This window comes from Mytilus trossulus, chromosome 5, assembly GCF_036588685.1.
Source record: "Mytilus trossulus isolate FHL-02 chromosome 5, PNRI_Mtr1.1.1.hap1, whole genome shotgun sequence".
Taxonomy (NCBI): domain Eukaryota; kingdom Metazoa; phylum Mollusca; class Bivalvia; order Mytilida; family Mytilidae; genus Mytilus; species Mytilus trossulus.
This window is the reverse complement of record NC_086377.1, coordinates 65,249,632-65,271,090: the sequence shown is the minus strand read 5'-3', so window position 1 is coordinate 65,271,090 and position 21,459 is coordinate 65,249,632. Positions and strand designations below refer to the sequence as shown.

Here is a 21,459-nt window from a genome sequence, read left to right as displayed (position 1 = left end):
TTAGTTAGTCGGATTAAACAACAGTACGATTGACAAGATATCGACACACAATTACGACTACATCGGTTACTGTAGTTTTGTTTCTTTGTGGTTTATAGACACATTTATTCATCGGGAAAGAAGACAAGATGGCGGATCTCGGAGAATTGATACTCTAAATTTAAAACCGATGGTGATCGCTTATCTAGCGGAATAAAACTTTAATATCTATGAATTTGAGCATTTTTATACAGAATGAACATAATATCAATTTTTGATTTTTTTGCGAAGTTTCCCTTTAACTTCATATTGCATGTCCTTTTTGTAATCCTTTTATTTTTACACAAGTATTTTATTCTTATTGGGGTTTAAATGTCAATATTTTTAATAGCTCAGAGTCTTTCACCCCCCCCCCCCCCCCCAAAAAAAAAGAAAAGAATAATAAAATAAATTAAATGCAGGCATTATAATATTTGGCAGTTGTTCAGAATCCTGTGGTTTTGTTTAAATATGTGGTGCAACTTATAAATTGCTGAGACTAGTTTTCTAGTTTTCTTTTTAAAATTTAAGGAACTACATGTATAGTTCATGTAGTTTAAAGAGCAACTGTTGAAAATTTTATGATACATACAATTAGGATATATATATTTTGTAAATACATGTAGGTATTGATGATCATTTTAGTTATGTACCATTTCTTATTATCTTGTTGATAGGTGAAACAGGAATACTAGTATGAGCAAACCAGGTATTTTGATGGAGTTTCAGGTTTGTTTGGCCCACCAGCCATGTTCTATGGCTTTCATTTAAAAGTAATATCATTAGCACTTATAAAATTTTACCACATCTCTATTTATAATGTTTTGGTACATTTGTAGTTGAATGATCTGATGTATGTAAGATTGTGTATATATATATATCAATTTAATGGCTATCATGTTAAAAGTAACATATACATACCAGAACAAAACTGTATGAATTTCTGAGTAACATCTTTGTCTTCTTCAATAAATTGTCTACCAAGTACGGAGCCAGTTACTGCCCATGACTTCAGCTCTATATTCACTCTAACTGTAAAGGTTTCCATCTGAAAGTTGATCAATATAGTAAGTAAGTAAGTAAGAAAGTAAATTATTTATTATACTGACATGTGTAAATATGTACAAATTATAAACATAAAAATAAAATTGAGAATGGAAATGGGGAATGTGTCAAAGAGACGACAACCCGACCAAATAAAAAACAACAGCAGAAGGTCACCAACATGTATATGAAAAATATTTATACACCTGGCCCAATGGACCTATAAGTCACCTCAGATGAAATTAAATAATTGTTTACAATTATATCACATTCTTGAATATAACAAATTATTCATGAAATTATCTTTTAGTCAACAAGTGTTAGAAAATAAACTGGATTTTTTTTAGCATGTTTAGAGTGCCAGTGCCCTCTTTATAGTTCATCACTTAGAATGAAATTCTAAGAAAATTTATTTTGAAAGTTTCCAAATCAGAAAAATATAAATTTAACCAGATGCTCCACAGGCTAGGGCACAGCTTAAACGACCCAGAGGTTGAATCCTGAACAGTTGGGGCAAGTATGGACACAACATTCAAGCTGGTCTAATGAAATTAATTTTTTTTTGCTTTTGAGCAATACACTATGCTGTTGGATATTAATCCTCTCAAAAAAAATTCTTTTTATTTCTGAAATCTGAAATAAGAAAATTTTACCCCCTCCCCCAATTTTTTTTCACCTCCCCCTTTCCAATATTCCAAAACTGATCTCAATTCAAATTTCAAATGGAGTTTGCAACAATAACTACTCATTTAATTAAAATATAAAATGTCATACAGTCATGGTTAACATTAATATCAATTAATAGTAACTTCTAAAAAATGAATGGGGAATGTGTCCAAAAGATGCCCCCGCTAGCATATAACATTATAAAGGGACATAACTCAAGAACTGTAAGAATGAAGATGCCAAAAATTGAACTTGAACTGAGTTTAGAGGTTATAAGCATCATATATTTCATTAAATTTAGTTGAGACAAACTTAAGTTAAGAGAACAGAAACGAACAAATTCTTCAATTTTTCCACTTGTAAAGAGGCATAACCCTAGAATGGTAATCAAAGTGCTCGTAATCAGTGAATGGTAAAGATTGTTTTAATTTATCAGTTGATCATGATGATAGTAAAAGTGAATATTGCATTGCATATTGTGTATAGCATTGATTTTAGTTGATTCAACAACTATTCTGGACAAAGAAAGATAACTCCAATTTTGTTTAATAAGCATTATATTCACATTTCATTAAATTTAGTTGAGACAAACTTAAGTTAAGAGAACAGCTCTAAATTTGGATAGTGATTAAATAGTCAACACAGCATAGGTTTCTGACACAGAATGAATGTGTTCTAATGATCATAAAATTTTTGTTTTGTCTTTGAGCAATTAACTATGCTGTTGAAAATAAATCCTCTCAAAAAAATGTTTGCAAATGGTTTGAAGAAATTTTCTTTTTATTAATGAAATCTGAAATGAGATATTTTTCTTCACATCCCCCTTTTCCATGTTTCCCTTATTCCCAAACTGTCCTCAATTCAAATTTGTAATGGAGTTTGCAACAATATAACTACTCATTTAAATACATCATAAAATATTAAGATGTAAACAAAGTGCTTGTTATCACTGAATGGTAAAGATTGTTTTAATTTATCAGTTGGTAGTAAAAGTGAATATACATTGTGTATTGTATAAAACAATGAGTTAAGTTGATTCAACTACTATTCTGGACAAAGAAAGATAGCTCCAATTAAAAAAAATCTTGCTATTCCACAATATTGTGCAATTAGATATTTCTTGCTATTGCGCAATACTGTGCAATTGAAAAGACTTGCTATTGCACAATATTCATGATATTGTGATACCAATATACAACCGCAAAAATTTTGCAGTGCTATGAAAAATCTGTTTATCTGGATCATGACAAACATTTTGACAAATAAAGATTTGAATACATGTATAATACAATTCTTTAGTCTGAATCTCAATAAAATTTTCAAATGAGACGGGGAAAAAAACCCACAAGCATGACAAGTTAAAGTGAACAAATGGAGTTATCCATCTTTGTCTAGCTCTGTCCCCTAATGTTCATGATGTGTATATTTGTTTTTAATTGTTTCTATATTTGACTACTTTGTTCTTATTTTTAATTATATACCATCAGTATTTACATGTATGTTACATTGCATTTGTTGTTTGTGTGAATATTGTTTGAATTTGTGATTTGTATATATTGATTCATACAATGTAGGTTCTTAAAGACAGGTCGACTAATCTTCTCATCTACAATAGAAGATCCAATTCTACAATTTATAGATTTTTTTTCTTAAATTTTTCTTATCTTGCTTTTTTTTGCAACAAACTTTTTAAAATCCTATGCACAATGCTTTTCATGCTATACATACATGTACACTATATTCACTTAAATATGGAGTATTTTCCCCACTTAAGAAAGTTTATGTTGTAATTTAGTCAATTAAAAGCTAAGAAAGTTTAGGTAGTAATTCAGTTAATTAAAGCTTATTCTACACATATTATATGATATTAATTATCTGATATGGTCAGCTCAGTCAGGGAAATTACTTTTGATGGATTAAATTTTAAAATAAGTCTAACCTTTACCATGGATGTCAGTTATGTTGCAAATTAAGCAGGTTAAAACATTACTTATGTTAGTAGACTGCTTTACATTTGTGATCCTTTTGTAAATTGTATTTGACATAGAATATGAAAAAGATGTGGTATGATTGCCAATGAGACAAGTCTCTATAAGAGACCAAATGACTAAGAAATTAACAACTATAGGTAGTAGTCCATTGATACAGATTTTTCTAGCTAAACAAATTTTCTTATACATCTGATTATTTTTCCCATAAAACACATGTAAACTAATCCTTCTAAACACTAATTGCTTTCCTGACACATTACTTTAAATATTGACGCTTCTTGATGAACGATTATACTTTTGAAACTATATTAAAATATCATTTTCCTTGAAATCTACAACAATGTGTTCATAGTACAAGGATGTCCCACTCGCTTCAGCACTATCATATTCTTTATTCTGTGGACTGTCAAAAATCTATTTTGGCATTAAAATATAAATTAATCTAATGAATGCGCTTCCTTACTATAGCAAAACAACAGTGAATACTGCCTTTTGTGGCCTATTTATGGTTAATTTTGGAATATATTTATAAAGAAAAGACCTGTTTCTTAGATTCAAAAAGAGGAATGCCGAGCTGATTCGGAGACTTTATGCAAATAATCATATAATAAAAGACTTTAAGTGTTCATGCACATTGTTCATATGGTGATGCACAAAGTTAATTTGAAAGAAGAGGACATACTACAGTTTCACAGCCACCCTGGTTATCATGCACGTAGCTACGCTTACGTCAAAACGCCCGGGCGTACACTTGATTTTTGGTTAAAAAAATATTCTAATGTAAATCAATTAAAAAAAAAACTTATAAAAACACATCAGCCTTGTAAATTTTTCTTCAATAGCTTGTAATCCTAATAAAAGTAACAAAATTTATTTTTCAATTAATGTTAATGTAATCTATATATTTGTTCATTTTCTGTCAGTCAAATACAATAAATTTGAGAATGGAAATATGGGGAGATGGGGAAAGAGACAACAAGTCTGATTCTACTGTGAATACAACTTATTTTCCTTTTGTGTAAAGCATTTTATTATCTGCTGAGACTTGATATGTGCTTTTTTCGAGCATGAGACATTTGTAGAAAACGAGAGACATATGGATCCTATATTTTGTAAAATCGTCGGTGTCAACATTTACCAAAATAATGAAGGGTCAGTGTGTTGTTTTTTTTAAATATTAATAACTTTTTCAAACATTCCAAGTTACCAAAATTTAACGACAGAAGCTTTCTATTATTAAAAGAGTATCCAGAGAATAATGATGAAATTGTATCTTTAATTTTTAGTTTTTTTACTGATAAAAGGAATATTTTTTTGCGGTTATAAGGGATTATTATTTTATACCTGATACATGTAATTTGAAAACCATCTCAGATTGTAATGAAAATTGGGTAAAAGTTAATACTTAGGGAACAACATCAAAAGATTGATGTAGGATAAAAAAAAACTTAAATCAAATAGTTGGGGGGGGTAACATTGCTGCAAGTTTTGTTAATTTAAAATCGATTTTACATATATATATCCATATAAGTAAATCATTTTTTCCCAAATTAAGTTAAGAGGAAAGGGGGGGGGGGGGGGGGGGGTGAGGGCGTCAATGAAAAAGCTATGTGAATTAAAGTCATATGAAACGAGTGACCGGTGAAAATTAATGTTCTTCCAATTCTTGAACCAACGCATACAACCATCATAAACTTAGTCTTCTGTACTCAAATTTATCAGTTTTTTCGAGTAAATTTCGTATAATCATCAATTTTTTTTTCAATCGGTCAGTGTTGTTGTGAAAATATGGCAGGTAATTAAAGTTCGTGTTTTGAAGCCGAAGTTTAACGATTGTCACCTGTTTGTCAACAATTGATGAAAAATAAACAAAAAAGCATGGCAATTGAGCAAGTGTTTAACATGTAAATACAGATAATAGTTTATTTCAAGGACATCCATGCGTATTGTGTCACCAGATTTTTATGAGATGGGTCACACTGAGGTCACCATGCATACGGAAAATATGTCAGGGGAATTGCTTGCTGGAAGGAAGCAATTCAAATGTAAACTTCTTCTAAATATGAATAAATTAAAGAATTTTCTTCAGAAAAAAGTAAATGTACATAAGTTTTATCATGTTTATAATGAAAACTATCCATTGAGTTATAAAAAACATATGCATTAATTTTTTTTGACTTTAGGTTTCTTATGACTTTTAAGTTTTTTAACCTATTTTGAACTTTTGATGTCGTCCCTTATTATAAAATAAAAAAAATTATCCAATTTTTTTTTTTAAAACCTATATGGATTCACTTTTCCCCAGGAAGTAATCCAAGGCGAGAATCCAATCCACGTTTCCACAGAAATTGCACAAAAGGGGTTTTGGTCCAGTGATTGCTTTATCTCACGATTCCATTTAACATACATGTTTAAACTTATAATTTTTCATTCCAGTCAGTGGCGGATCCAGAGGGGGGGTTCCGGGGGTCCGCACCCCCCCTTTATTTTGGCCGATCAATGCATTTGAATCGGGATAATTTTGCACCCCCCCTGCACCCCCCCTTTGCCCTGGGCTAGCACCCCCCCTTTCGAAAATTCCTGCATCCGCCACTGCCAGTTACTTAAGAATAGATATATATTCTTAAGTAACTGGAATGAAAAATTTTCTCTAACACCAATGACCATTAGATTCCAAATGAACACCATGAATAAATTAAATGACAAAAGATAAATAAATTAATCTCTAAAGTATGTTGCTATTGTTGGGTTTTAATGACAGAAATGGTATCTCATTCTAGATAACTCATTAACCCAATACGAGAAGGTGTTAACTCGACTTGATTGGGTCATCATACAGCTTACTGGGGTTTGGGCGTACACATAAAAATTGCCTAGCTACGCCACTGGTCAAGAGGCCAACGGAATATTCAAGTATGGTACATTTGGTTCATGTATCTCAAAATAACAGATTGACCATACATGTATCTAGTTTAAGAAATAATTGATGCAAGCTACACTTTATTGTAGTTTAAACATGGGTAGGTATTAAATTTGTGATTCTTTTTGCCCAAGCGATACTTAGTGACAGCTTGCATCAATTCTGAATAGGACAATTAAGGTAATTTCTATGTTCAATAAGTATAAGTCATTAAGTTGAAAAGCGTTTGTGTGTGCTCTTCCATGAACCTCCCTCATTTGTTTGTAAAGAAGCAAATGGCTAGCACTGGGATTTTTCCGAAAGAGGAGTTTAATATTGTTGCAAAAGTTAGTATCTTTAAAAAAAAAGTATTTTCTAAGATATTTACTTATTAATCATTTGAACTTTGACCTCACTTACATAAAACACGTCTATCTACAAAAGATGCATTGAATGATCATACGAGATCATACGAGGATTACAGTGCTGTCTATTTACAAGCCCCAGGGAATATTTTGTTATATATGTCAACAGATGATTTGCTGTTCCGTGTCCCGTCACTTCGACAACACGACTTGTGTTTTACTTTACGTTATTTTTCGTGCTACAAAGAATTTACTGTTGTTTCTGTTATATAAAAAATAGCTTCGTAACATTCTTTCATTATACTAACACTTTAAATAAACAATGTAAATAAGGAATTCTTAATTTTCTATCTGTGCTCTTTCTGATTTTCCACTTTCCGGAACCGGTTTCGGATTATTACTTTTTATTCACTTCCGCCCACACTCGACTTGTTCGCCATTTGCAAGATTACACTATTTTGAGTATCAAATGAAATCAGTAAGAAACACATATTAATACACAAAAGCTGACACAAAGGTTATTGACCTAATTCAGAATGAATATTTTTAGGACAGAAAATTGTGGCTCGACCTCTGGAACTGGCATATTCGGGTCTGCTTGATTGAGCATGTGCTCCGGGGGAGGGGAAATTAGCAAATTCAAATATATCAAACACAGTGTGAACCAGACTTTAAGTTCTTAAAATTAATATGATACCTGTGTGATATGTGCAATAATAAAAACTATTGTTTCGTTCAATTGTGTCACGATTAATATATATAATTAATGAAAAAAAAATGTTTACCAGTCTCAAAGATTTGTAAAGTAAAACTACTATATAAGTTCATGCCTGTCTGTAATAATGTTAGAACTGTCCTTTACAGTTAGGCGTAAAATAAGTCCCAATAATTACGTCCACGGTGTCCCAGGTTTGTTTTTTTTAAAAGCCTTTCCAGATGTCATTATTTTTGGAGTAGTGTCAAATTAGTTTAAAATTTTTACTATTCATCACAACATTCTTATCATATTCATCAAAGGTCTCAGATAACAACGATTCAACTTTGAAGGGGGTCTCATTGGGGGGTTCTAATCCCGGATACCACTTTCTGTTTTGTCAGATTCCCGTATGCCGCTTACACTATGTACCTAAGCAATTCTCATTTTTTTTTGTAATTTCCCGTGTCGTGTAGACGTCATTTCCCGTTTTCCTGGCACAATTATAATTTGACTTTCACTTATCACGCTTTATAAAAATAACGCAATCCCGCCCCACACTTAGACCCACTTTGAAGGCTAGGTTTGTTTTAATTTGTTGGTTTACAGATCCACGGGTCAACCCTATTTTTGTGATGTTAAATTAATTCTTGGGGTTCTTTGATATGCTGAATCCAAACATGTACTAAGATTTTTGATTATGGGCCCAGTTTTCAAGTTGGTCCAAATTAGGATCCAAAATTATTATATTAAGTATTGTGCAATAGCAAGAAATTTTCAATTGCACAGTACTCGGCAATAACAAGAAATCTTCAATTGCACAGTATTGTGCAATAGCAAGAAATTTTCAATTGCACAGTATTGCACAATAACAAGAACTTTTCAATTGCACAGTATTGTCGTGATTGTGCAATAGCAAGTCTTTTCAATTGCACAGTATTGTGCATGTAAGAAATATCTAGTTGCACAATATTGTGGAATAGCAAGAAATTTTTTAATTGGAGTTATCTTTCTTTGTCCAGAATAGTAGTTGGATCAACTTAAATCATTGCTTTATACAATAAATATACATTCACTGTTACTACCAAATGATAAATTAAAACAATCTTTACCATTCAGTGATAACAGGCATTTTTTTTTTACATTTTAATATTTTATCATGTATTTACATGAGTAATTATTGTTGCAAACTCCATTAGAAATTTGAATTGAGATTGGTTTTGGAATAAAGGAAAGGGGGATGTCAAAAAAAAAATTGGGGGGAGGGGGGGGGGGTTCAATTTTTATCATTTGAAATTTAATAAATAAAAAGAAAATTTCTTCAAACATTTTTTGAGAGGATTAATATTCAACAGCATAGTGAATTGCTCAAAGGCAAAACAAAAATTTGAAGTCCACATTCATTCTGTGTCAGAAACCTATGCTGTGTCAACTATTTAATCACAATCCAAATTTAGAGCTGAATCCAGCTTGAATGTTGTGTCCATACTTGCCCCAACTGTTCAGGGTTCAACCTCTGCAGTCGTATAAAGCTGCACCCTGCGGAGCATCTGGTTTTCTGTTGAACTAATTCATTGTAATAGGAGAAACAGGTAATATCGAAATAAAAAAAGAACATATTAATCTTTGTAAAAATGGAGTGGAAGATGAACCACACTTATTACTTAAATGTAAATCTTTAGAAAATGAGAGAGAGTCAATTTTATCAAATATAGTTAAAACTTTTAAAAAATTTTAAGAATCTAGACATTCATTCACAATTTATATGGCTCATGTCTAATGAAGATAACTATATATTGAATCAAGTATGTAATTTGATTAATAATTTAAATACTGTAAGAAAACAAATTCTAGAAACTTAATTAGAATTGCTAATATTGTTAATATTTTATTTTACTTTTATATATCCATGTTTACTATGGGTACACTACTGCCAAAGGTTTGTCTGTTATTCGCAGCTAGATTGGATCTTATTTAATATGAACTTCAGGGCTAACTGTATTTGTCAATCTCATTGATAATAATAATAATTATAAATATATAAAAAAAAAAAATGTATAGATATATATAACTATATATATATCACATATTGATGTTTTTGGGTTTGTTTTTTTTTTATGATTTTCTTTTGTTTAACATAATCATTGTAATCATTGTAATCAAATGTACATTTAAATTTATCTTGATTATTCTGCTTGTAATGGGCGTCTTTAATTGACAATAAAATATTGAACTTGAACTTGAACTATTACAGAAATCTCTAAAATTTTACAATTATTTAATTTATGAACAGCTTATTTGAAAACAATGATAAAAAGTATAGGTCACCAATGAGTTAAAAAAAGATATTTCACTTAAAAAGCCAAAAAATGGCATTTTTACACCAAAGGGAGATAATTTGGAGCTTTTTCAATGATTATAAAGATTTTAAAAGTCATCTGAAGCCAAACAGAATCAATTTTTCTGGTTGAATTTTGTACCATATATATATCATAAAGTAATAACTAATAGTAATAGCGTTATAATTAAAATTTATAATGAAATGCCAAAATTTGTGTACCCGCAAGTATCCTTTTAAAAGACTTAAAAAAAACTGAAGATATTTTCTCCCTGGTAATGGGATTAAACAAGGAGCTTTTGTGTTAGTAATCCGATGACAACCACTTCACCACAGATTTCACAACATTAAGCAAAACCCATACTGCATATATACAGATATAGTCATAATAGTCAGCTATATATATATTATATTATAAAAGTCCAGGAAATGACAAATGTGAAACAATTCAAACAAGAAAATCAGCAATGCATGTGTATGAAACAATGAATAAAAAACAAATCGGATACACAGCAAAATAAATGGCAACTTCTGAATCACAGGCTCGTGACTTGGGATACGCAGATAAAGAATGTGACTAGTTAAAATGGTAATGACAGTGGTGTACACCGTGAAGCAGTACATTGAATATGAAAACAAACTATAATAATCAGCTGCATGCAAAGGATTATGTTCTCTTTACATTGCTTCAATAGCATGAATAGAGTGTTTTTGATACAAGTATTATATGTAGCAACAAATGACATTTACTATCTTCCGTCTCAGATTGTACAGATTAAACATACATGTATTATTTATATTTTTGGGTGCCAAATACAACATAAGTGCAAACTAAAATTCATTTTAAAAGGCTTGATTCATCAGATGAACACACAATACAACCAACAAGAAGAATCTTTAAGACGCAAAGTTCTGATATGAGCATACTCATGATTATTGAGAGCTAGTTCTGATATGAGCATACTCACGATTATTGAGAGCTAGTTCTGATATGAGCATACTCACGATTATTGAGAGCTAGTTCTGATATGAACATACTCACGACTATTGAGAGCTAGTTCTGATATGAACATACTCATGATTATTGAGAGCTAGTTCTGATATGAGCATACTCATGATTATTGAGAGCTAGTTCTGATATGAGCATACATGTACTCACGATTATTGAGAGCTAGTTCTGATATGAGCATACTCACGATTATTGAGAGCTTGTTCTGATATGAACATACTCACGATTATTTATTGAGAGCTACTTCTGATATGAGCATACTCACGATTATTGAGAGCTAGTTCTGATATGAGCATACTCACGATTATTGAGTACTAGTTCTGATATGAGCATACTCACATGTATTGAGAGCTAGTTCTGATATGAGCATACTCACGATTATTGAGAGCTAGTTCCAACCCAATTATTATGATAAAATATCATGAATCCAAGACTAAAATGTCAATAAGTTTGGTGTACATATATGTCATATGTATTGGTCAGGGAACACAGTTATCGTCCTTTGATTTTCATTGTCCATGAATGTAGTCCCAAGTGTGGACAGTATGTTACTAGCACATTTATTTATACCCCTTCCAAATGTATTTCTTCATGTTTTATGCCTCAAAAAGCAAGAAGGGGGATGAAATTACACTGCAAAAAAAATTGAGTCATGAACTTTAAACATGTTAAAGAAAGGTAGTCACTAGTGATTTGGTCCAGCTGAAAAAGGTTAAAAATTAACATTTCATAAGCTGTCAAAAGATTTCAAGACCTCAGAACATAGAATTGTCAATATTTTGAGTTGTAGCGGATGAAGTTTTCTTTAATTTTGATTTAATTTTGATTTGATTTTTCCCAAAAGTATAACAACACATGGTAAAAACAATATTGAGACAGTGCAGGTGGTATTTTTTTAATATCAATTTATTGTCGTAAAGAAATGCACTAGCTACGAAAAAATGTGATCTCAGACCTATTGACAGAATGTATGATCATACATTTAATAGCTGTATAGTTATTATATTTTATTAAATTTAAATTAAAGTTATAATATTTTGTTAACTTTTAATTAATTGAATACAAAATCAATCTTTTTATAATTTATTGTTTTATTTATATTAAGCTTCTAAATATAACATTGTATTGTCTTATTTTGAGCAGGTTAGAGATTGAATGACATAATAACACAACATTTTTGTGTGTCTGGACCCAGATGGTGAACAGAAATGGTGATACTGCTTAGTAAGAGATCAATAAGGATATCCTACTAAGACATGGCTACTGAAGGAGAAGACAATATCAATATGGCTACTGGAGCAGAAGGCAGTATAAACATAAAAATGAATGGAGAGGAATCCCCTGTAGACGTGGTGTCTCTTGTTGACCAGAGAGAGATTTCCAAGGAGGACTGTCTCAAACTTGTTCAGTCTATAGTAAGCTTTTAGAATGGCTATTAAATGGGTGTAGATGTGTAGAATAAGACTTCTCACATTCTCCCTGACTTTTCTGAATAAAGGAGTAGGTCCAGTAAGACCTCTTTTTGGCCCCAAAATATTGCAGTTTTACAAAATTGTAAAACTGTAAACTTTTACTTAGTTATTGGATAGTAGAATGGTTCTGCTACACAAATATGGGCTGTTTTTGACAATACAATGAACATATATTGAGAACTAGAACCATGAAGTCGTGCTAAATTACTGAAATCTTCACAATTCCAGCATTTTAGTTAAAGTTTAGACGGTTTCTGGGTAAAACGAAAGTGGACGCATTCGTGTTCATCCAAAATATTGAAATGGAAGTTGTATTTGATGATAATACATAACATATGTAAAGATTGAGGATGAACACGGATGCGGCCACTTTCGTTTTTGACAAAAACCATCTGAAAAGTGTAATTTTTTCGCATATATGGTAGATTTCTCATATTTGAGCTTGAATCAGATCGTTTTTAATGACTAAATAAGTTAAAATCTTGCACATAAATTAATTGAATCATATGAAATAGACACTTAAGTGTTTAAAAAGTGGAACTGAAATTTGAGGCCAAAATAGGTCCTTACCGGACCTACTCCTTTAAATACATAAATGTTCTCTGACCCATGTGGAAAATAAAGCTTGACTTTCTGCCCTCTCGTATATATTTTCATTCATTTGAATACGATCCACATCAAAATCTGAAAATCACAAAAGGCAGCTGTTCATATAGAACTATCTACACTTGGGTTCTAAATGAATTGTGAATTCAAATAACCCTAGGTCTGTCTCTAAATAACTTTTTGACATGCAGAACTTGTATAAACATGTATGATTTTAAGCAATGGTGGGCAAACTTACAGACATATTTAAAAAGACCTCAAAGGAGAAACATGAGATATTTTTGAATGAATTTGTTTACAGTGTGTTGTATATTTCAGTGTAAGAAGCTTGCTGTAGAAGGAGATGAGATGATGTTTATGACAGTTAACCTGACACAGAAGACAACAACATGTGTAGGATCTCAGCTTGGTGTCAACTTCCTAAACCACAAACCTCATACAAGCAAGGGAGATGACCCAAACAACCCAAACATTTCACAGATGTTTCAGCAATTTCTTGAAGGTCTGCTTTATTAACAGGGAGAGAATCAAGCATTTTTGAAAGGGGTCATAATTAAAGAAAACTTAATATATAAATTTTACTGCCAAAAACTTTTTGATGATTTTTTCCATTAAAAACATTTTTCATGCCTTCGCTGTATTGGAGGGGGAATTAATATTTTCCATTGTCCTTCATAAAACTAATACACAATAAAATTGACAATGTCTATTTTTACAAAACACAGATCAAATTTCAATTTTGGTGGCATCACATAAACTGTTTTTGAGTAATGCCCCTTTTCAAATGTAAACATTGCTGAATTTTCTGTTTCTGTTCCATAACCTTAGTTTGTCTCAATAAAAATGTTATGAAACCTATACACAATGCTTATTACCACAAAATACAGATCAAGTGTTTTGGTGGTGTGACTTTAACCGATCTAGAGTTAACAAATGCCCCTTTACAAATGGTAAAATTGAAGAATTTTTTGTTTTCATACTCTTAACTTTAGTTTGTCTCAACAAAATGTTATGTAACTTGTACATGATGCTTATTACCACATAATACAGATCAATCTAAAATTTTAGTGGTATCACTTTTATTGTTCTAGAGTTATGCCCCTTCACAAATGGAAAAATGCTGAATTGTTTATTTCTGTTATCTAGCTTAAGTTTGATATGCCTCAACCAAACATAATGAAACTTAACCACAAAACTCAGATCAAGTACAAATTTGGTTAGCTTCACTTTTTCTGTTCTTCAGTTATGTCCCTTTATATATTATTATATGATATGCAAACAAGGGCATCCATGGGACACATTTTTCATTTATTCTCTAATGGTGAGAGGGTATAAGCCCTACTATACTGAATCTGCCACTAACTTAGTGTCCATTTACACTTTTTTTGGGTATGTAAAATGTAAAAAAGAGGAAAACAGATTTATGATAAAAATCACTAACAAAAACAATTTACTTATCATTAATTTATAAAACAATGTATATTTTTATTTAGAGAGAGTTCTACTGCCACTTAAACAAAGTTTTACTTTTGCCATCTAAATCGTAATCTAAACCAGACTTTTTTAATATTAGAAATTCAACTAATATTTTCATTATATTGTTGGGTACAAACAATGAATTTACCAATAGTCCTTAAGATTAAATGCTTTCATAAAAAGAAATGAACTGTATACACATATTTATATTTTTATTTCAGATCATTATGAAATTTCCAATATATGTGATGACAAACAAATACCATTCAGTCCAGCGAGCTCTGTGATTATGGAGTCCCCGTCATACACACCCTTCTCTTCACCACGGCCTTATAAAGCTGTCAAAATACCCAGCAGTAAATCAGGTGAGCTGGATATACAGTATGTTTTAAATGGTTTTTAATAAATCTATGTTAGATATCAATGACACTACAACAAAAGGACATATATTTAAGTCACCACTATATCTTCCCTTTTTGTCTGGCCTGCAAAGAAGGTTGAGGGAAGCTAGAAATAGGAGTCAGTCAGTCAAGGGTACTACTTGTACAATTTTAAGAAAGTAGATAATGATATAATTATGTTATATTTTTAAAGGTTTGAATAATCTTCACTTAATTTTTCTTGTAAAAGTTTTTTTTTCCAGTCCCTTAAATTCTCAAGTTCTTACATGTACAAACTTACCTTACACAATTTTCTCTGGTTAGCTCATATTTTTTGGTTAGAGTTCAATGTTTTATCTTACTCCAATATCTTAAGTAATTGTGCAAGACCTGAAAATAACAGACAAATGAAATTTTCATTGTCCATGAAATTACACTTAAATGATTAGTAAAGACATCTGCAAAGGACAGACAATATAAAAATCTGTTAGAGCAAAGAAATCGAGAGAAATTTAAGAAATGAAGATGGTTTGACTATTTTACTGAATGTCTATAGCTAAGGAACATAACTAAGACAATAAAATAATTTACCTATACAAGAAAAAAAGAAATAAAAGAAAAATACACTTGTGTAGGTATTCTACAAATTTTAGTAAATAGCAATAACTTGGACAAGTAGTACCCATGACTAACTTGAAATCCACTTGAGCTGAAGTGTAACAAATTAAGCAGACATGTTAGGGGGATGATATGCTTATAGGATATAGAGGTAAAAAAGTGTGAGGGTGTGGGACAAGGGGTAAAACAAGAGGGATCTAGAAAAATGAAATAAATGTGAAAAGTGAGAAAAAATTACAAAAAGTTGTGATTTGGATAATAAGCAATCCCAAATCACATCCCTACCGTTGTGTGCATTTATTTTTGAGATTTTTTGATACAATTGACACAAGTGGGAGATATACTTTTTGGATTATAGCTCTTCATCCTTTATATAAGCTTTGGATTTCAAATATTTTGGCCACAAGCATCACTGAAGAGACATGTATTGTCGAAGTGGGCATCTGGTGCAAGAAAATTAGTACCGTTAATTTTATAATTACTATTACAATTTTAAAATTGCTTCATGCAAATAATTCTAATGTTGTTTAAGGTAGATTCATGGTATACTGCCATCTTGGATTGTACAATCACAGTACATAATCGATGTAGATCTTTGCTCAAATCTGCAAACTTTGAGACACATTGGCAATTTATAGACTGTTTATTTATAGAAAGAAAACTTAGTGATTTATTGCATTATCCAAAATGTGTAAATACATGCCAAATATTTTTGTTTTTAAAATCATTTTTCAGCTAACCTATTTAAGGGGAGATAACTATAATAAATCTGAGGAAATATATACCTATGATCTACCTTACAGCACAGTGAGTATGTAGCTAATGGTAATATCTTTTGTTAGCTTGCTTGTTAGCTGAACCGTGAAGTCATTGTTAGGCTAGGTAAACTACCCTCCTTTAATAGTAGACTAGCCCAACAGATAACCAATCTATCTCTCTGTAGGACTAAGCTACTTTAAAAGGAGGGTAGTTTACCTTACCTAACAATGACTTCAGGGTTCAGCTAACAAGCAAGCTAACCAAAGATATTACCATTAGCTACATACTGACTGAAATGTGCTGTAATATGAAAGTTTTATTTTGATATGTATCCTGTGACAATTTTCACAAAAGTTTAATTAACACTTTATCATGTATATGGAATTTATTATGAACTGCCACAGTCTATATCTCTTGTCAGAAGATATATACAATTCTGATTATTTTTGCAGGTAAACTTTTGACCCCTAAAATTGAAGTGATGGAATCTGATTTTGATGGTAATTCTACAGCTACAGACAGTCAGGAAGATGATAACCAGCTGAGTTTAGAATCTTATGTCAACTCTCTTCCATTGACAGAACAAAGCTTTCTTATAGGATCTCCAAAGTCTCCTGCCATACAACAAGTGATCTCTAACCAAGGTGTATTAGCACGCCTGCTATCACCAAGTGGTCAAGGTCTTCCACCATTCCATAGATTTCAAACACCAACCATTCCAAATTCTTCTGCAGTCCCAGTTTTTCAACCACCAGTTATTCAGAACTCTGTCAACTTTACAGGAATCAGGTCTCCAGCCATACAGAATGCAGCAGAGCTTCTGTCAACCAATCAAAATGAATTTTCGTCTCCAACTTCAATGAATATAAGATCAGTATTAGCACGATTGTTAACACCTTCCAGACCTCCAATGAATGCGACGCCACAAATTTCAACATCAGTTCCAGCTTTTCCAACACCAACCAGTTTTCAATCAGTTAGACCACAAACAACTCAAAACCAGTCTAGTATAGCTCCAACTCCCATTAGCCTTCATCCAATCCAGCTACAACAAGTTGTAAACCAGTCAGAACCAGCCAATTCTTTTACACCTCTTCAACCTCCATCTGAATCAAGGAGTGAGAAACTGTCTTCTGGTGTTAAGAGAGGACGAGGTCGTCCTAAAGGCAGTTTTAAGAGAGCTGAGGTGCCAATGGAGAGTGAAACAGATGAAACTGAAAATGAGGCTGAAAAGATTGATAAAAAGTCTGATAAAACTGTGACATTGCGTAGTGGTCGAAGGGTCAGAGTTCCTTCATGGAGAAAAGAAATATTGGAAGAATCATTGAAAAATAACAGAAAGAAAATGGAAGAAATGACAGATATTCAGATTAAGCAGGAACGTATATCTCCAACTTTTCCAGAAACCCCCGAGGATGACCAGGATGAGGATGTCCGTGTAGAGTTTGATTTTGACATTCTGGCCGAACTAAAGAAAGAATCTGATCTGGAGCCTGATCAGAGTGATGACTCGAGTTGGTGTGGAACAGTTCACTTAACCTCCGGTGATGATTCAACTCCAAGTAGAGTTCCCTTTAAGTTTACATTCCCAGGTGAAAAGAAACAGAAATTGGAGGAGAAAGAAAACAATGTTAAAGTTGTTCAGAATGAAGAGGAAAAGGTTAGCTATGACAACACATTAAGTTCCTTGGGACTTGCACGTAAACGAGCCAGAACCATTAACAGGTGTCCAGATTTTACAGGGAAAGGACACATATGGAGATGTGAAGATGGGAGGTTTAATTACTACCAAATGTATACAGCACAAAATATATCATGGGGTCGCCAGTTCACCTGTAAAATCTGTAAACGTGTCATGCAGGGAAATGAGAGCTTAAAAACTCATTGTTTTACACATGAAGCGTTTAATAAATTGCACCCTGTTTGCCAGGCCTGTGACAGAATATTTGATAATCATCAAGCATTAGAAGACCACATTGGGGAGCATGAGAAGCTTTACTCCTGTCATACATGTCAGGTCAAATTCGTATCTAAACTGGCACTCATCCAACATTTGAACTGGGTTCACAAGGAGATGTATAGCTGCCCTCGGTGTGATAAAACTTTTACTTCATCAAAAGATCTAAGTAACCATTTAGAAGAATGTTTTGATGAGAAAGCCCTCGTAACTCGAGGAGGAATGAAGCATTTGACGGAGGACTGGATCGGTATAAAGGAGGACGGAAAGGTAACATTCAAATGTCGCTCATGTAAACATGTCTTTGAGACTGTGGAGGAATACAATAAACACATGCTGCAGCACAAATCTAAGTTTGTTCAGAAACTAAATGAAAAGCTAGAAAAAAGTATGTCAACAGATAAAACATCAAAGAAGGTCAGTGATGACAAATCAACAACGTGTGAAATGTGTAATAAAATCTTTGAAACTCCCATTCATTTGGCAAAACATAGGGAAAATAAACACAAGAAAGACCCAGATGATGAGGAAGATACTGAAGAGGATGTGCCAGATGACGCCTATAAATGTTCGTCATGTAATATACATTTCAACTCAGCAATTGCCTTTTCTAATCACTGTACCAAATATCACCCTGATAATCCAATGATTTCATTGATAGACGACACAGATTTTCCTTGCCATTTATGTTCAAAGAGGATGCGTTCAAAGGAAGGCTATGATACTCATATCAAGATGCATGATAACATGATGAAGAAACAATGCAAAATGTGTGGAACTTTCTTGCATCAGGAAGCTAGCATTGATTTACACTGCTGCATTAAAGAAGGTTCTGAATTTACATGTGATAAATGCTCTCTTAGTTTCTATGATCACGGCTTCCTTGCTGGACATCAGCATCATGTACATGGTAAACCAATGGAAGATATCAAGGTCAAGGACAATGTTAAAGGCCAGCCCATCTGTCATATTTGTGGCAAGGTTTTCAAGAAAGTTTCTGATTTGGAAGGACATAGGTCTATACATACAGGAGAATTGCCATTTGTTTGCCATTTGTGTCACAAGAGTTTCCGTCTGCGCTCAACCCTAAAAACTCATTTGATGACTCACAGGGACTTCCATGAGTTTATGTGTGAAGTCTGTGGGAGAACTTTTAAACTCATCGAAAGCTTAAGACTCCATCGACGTCTTCACAATAAAACTTGCTACTTCAAATGTAAACATTGTCCACGAGAGTTTCGAGCTTATGATGGACTAAAGTACCACATGCTACAATGTCACAAAGATGAGGTGAAAGGGAAAAAATTGAAAATTTACAAATGTGAACATTGCAATAAAGATATGGCCACTCATCAACAATACGTCAGACATGTAAGCATCCATACCAATGAGAAACCATTACAATGTGATCAATGTGGTACTCGGTGGGCCACCATCTCACAACTTAATGCACATAAGAAAAAACACAACTCAGAAAATTTGAAGTTTGCCTGTGATGTATGTAACATTAAATTCCCAATTCTTTCCAAACTTAAGCGCCATGTGAAAACGGCCAAACACATTGATAATTGTAGAATAAAAACTTTACCAATAGATACTGTCCATCTAGAAGAGGAAGACAGGGCTGATCCGCCGCATAATAATAGTCGTATTATCGCTGATGTTACGGACATAGAAGAGAAAGTAGAAATTATGTTTTATGAAATAAATTTACCTGAAGATGAGAACTCTCTTGGTGATGAGACTTCAATGATTTACGACATATCTGTTGTTCCCGAGAACCAGAACGGTGGACTGTTTCAAGCCTCAACTCCTAATGTTGTTGGAACAGACAAGCAGGTGGCTGCTACTTCGTCTGTTGTAGAGATGTCAAATAATAGCTCACAGTTACAGCAAACTGCAATTAATGCTATTACAGGTAGTAATTCTGAACTTCAAGACGCCATTGGAACAATAACTGGAAACGCAAATTCTGAAAATGTGCAAATACAGCAGGCTGTTGTCACTGCTATGATACAAGCCATAAATACCAAGACTACAAGTGAGATACACAAGTCTGTAGATGGTAATGTTAATTCCAATAGTGTTTTAGAGGTGTCCCTTGCTGCTGGAGCGTCTGCTGATACTCAGGTTATAGATCAGGTGAATAAAATTGGAGCTGTAGCAGAAAAGTTAAATGCAGAAGTGGATGAAATTTCAGCAGTGACAAATTCTGATAAATTTGATACAAATCTACAATTAACCGAGAGTTACGACACAACTTCCGACACTGAAAACACAGACCTTATAAGTACAGAAGGGTCAGCTACAGAAATTGATTCATGATGCTAAGATGAGTAATTGTTTATGATTTCTTTTTCTTTCTTTATATTGAATTTGTTGAAGCTTGTAACACACAATACTCTTTTTATTAAAATTTTTGGAAAAATATGAATTTATAAATCTGTGTTGATTTTTTGGGTGACATTTTTCATATTATATACCCCATTTCTCTGTAATTCATATCTAGAATACAAAACTATTATAGGGGAAATTTATTTACTCATTGAAATAAAAAAAAATATTTATAGTTAAGCTTCATGAAATATTTGGTTTGTAATGTTCTCTATACATTTTCATTTTCTGGGCTACACTAATGCTGCATGGTATTACATTAAGGGATAAAAAGTCTGAAACTTAATATAAGGGATGCATTGAATTATGTGCAAAGAAGGCCATCACAGTCCTTGTGTATCAGGTATCAATTAACAAAAAAGAAAAAGAGATAAATCAGGTAAGAATTGTTGGATTTATTCTTAGGCCACATATTTTAATTTATGTGGCCTAAGAATAAATCCAACAAATTTTAGTTATGATTTTAACAGTGGGCTATGTCTGCACGATATAAAACTAGCTTAATTTTACAACTTTTCTGTGAAAATTTTCAAGGCAATTAGCCTCCTTTTTTGTAACAATTTAACACTTCACATTCTTCCTCCCAAAGACCCACTTATTGTAATTGTCAATATGTTCTAAATTTGCCACAATAAATTAAGCAAACGGTAATCACAATCTTTTTTTATAACATTTACATTTTATGTGATACATTTTACTTTTGTAATAATATTCAAATTAAGAAAAAGTTATTTGTATGTTTTATTTTATTGAATGATATAATTAATACATTT

General features: G+C 32.3%; 2 protein-coding genes across 4 annotated transcripts in view; one reads left to right on the top strand and one right to left on the bottom strand.

The window, feature by feature from the left end:
• Positions 1 to 7,380, bottom strand: part of LOC134719072 (oocyte zinc finger protein XlCOF6-like) — a 16,291-nt gene extending 8,911 nt beyond the window's left edge. The window contains exons 1-2 of one of the 2 annotated variants that reach the window (XM_063582020.1): positions 7,292 to 7,380; positions 940 to 1,066 (exon numbers count right to left, since the gene is read on the bottom strand). In XM_063582020.1, coding sequence (XP_063438090.1) covers positions 940 to 1,066 — 127 coding nt within the window. In that variant the 5' untranslated portion in view covers positions 7,292 to 7,380. Of the gene's footprint in view, positions 1 to 939; positions 1,067 to 7,038; positions 7,085 to 7,291 lie in introns of those variants that run through there. The other variant, XM_063582021.1, reaches the window with a different exon arrangement.
• LOC134719071 (uncharacterized) lies at positions 7,292 to 21,459 on the top strand. 2 transcript variants are annotated; one of them, XM_063582019.1, is made up of 5 exons: positions 7,292 to 7,461; positions 12,168 to 12,439; positions 13,421 to 13,604; positions 14,800 to 14,943; positions 16,788 to 21,459. In XM_063582019.1, exons 2-5 carry the CDS (start codon positions 12,281 to 12,283, stop codon positions 20,615 to 20,617), a joined length of 4,317 nt encoding a protein of 1,438 aa, XP_063438089.1. In that variant the 5' UTR covers positions 7,292 to 7,461; positions 12,168 to 12,280; the 3' UTR covers positions 20,618 to 21,459. The 2 variants fall into 2 exon arrangements, with proteins under 2 accessions (XP_063438089.1, XP_063438088.1); XM_063582018.1 differs by having other exon boundaries at positions 7,292 to 7,500.

Coding starts and splice junctions, on each gene's coding strand:
- LOC134719071 (XM_063582019.1), top strand. CDS start 12,281: ATGGCTACTGAAGGAGAAGACAATATCAATATGGCTACTGGAGCAGAA. Junction 13,605..14,799: donor GTTTCAGCAATTTCTTGAAG/GTCTGCTTTATT, acceptor TTTTTATTTCAG/ATCATTATGAAATTTCCAAT. Junction 14,944..16,787: donor AATACCCAGCAGTAAATCAG/GTGAGCTGGATA, acceptor TTATTTTTGCAG/GTAAACTTTTGACCCCTAAA.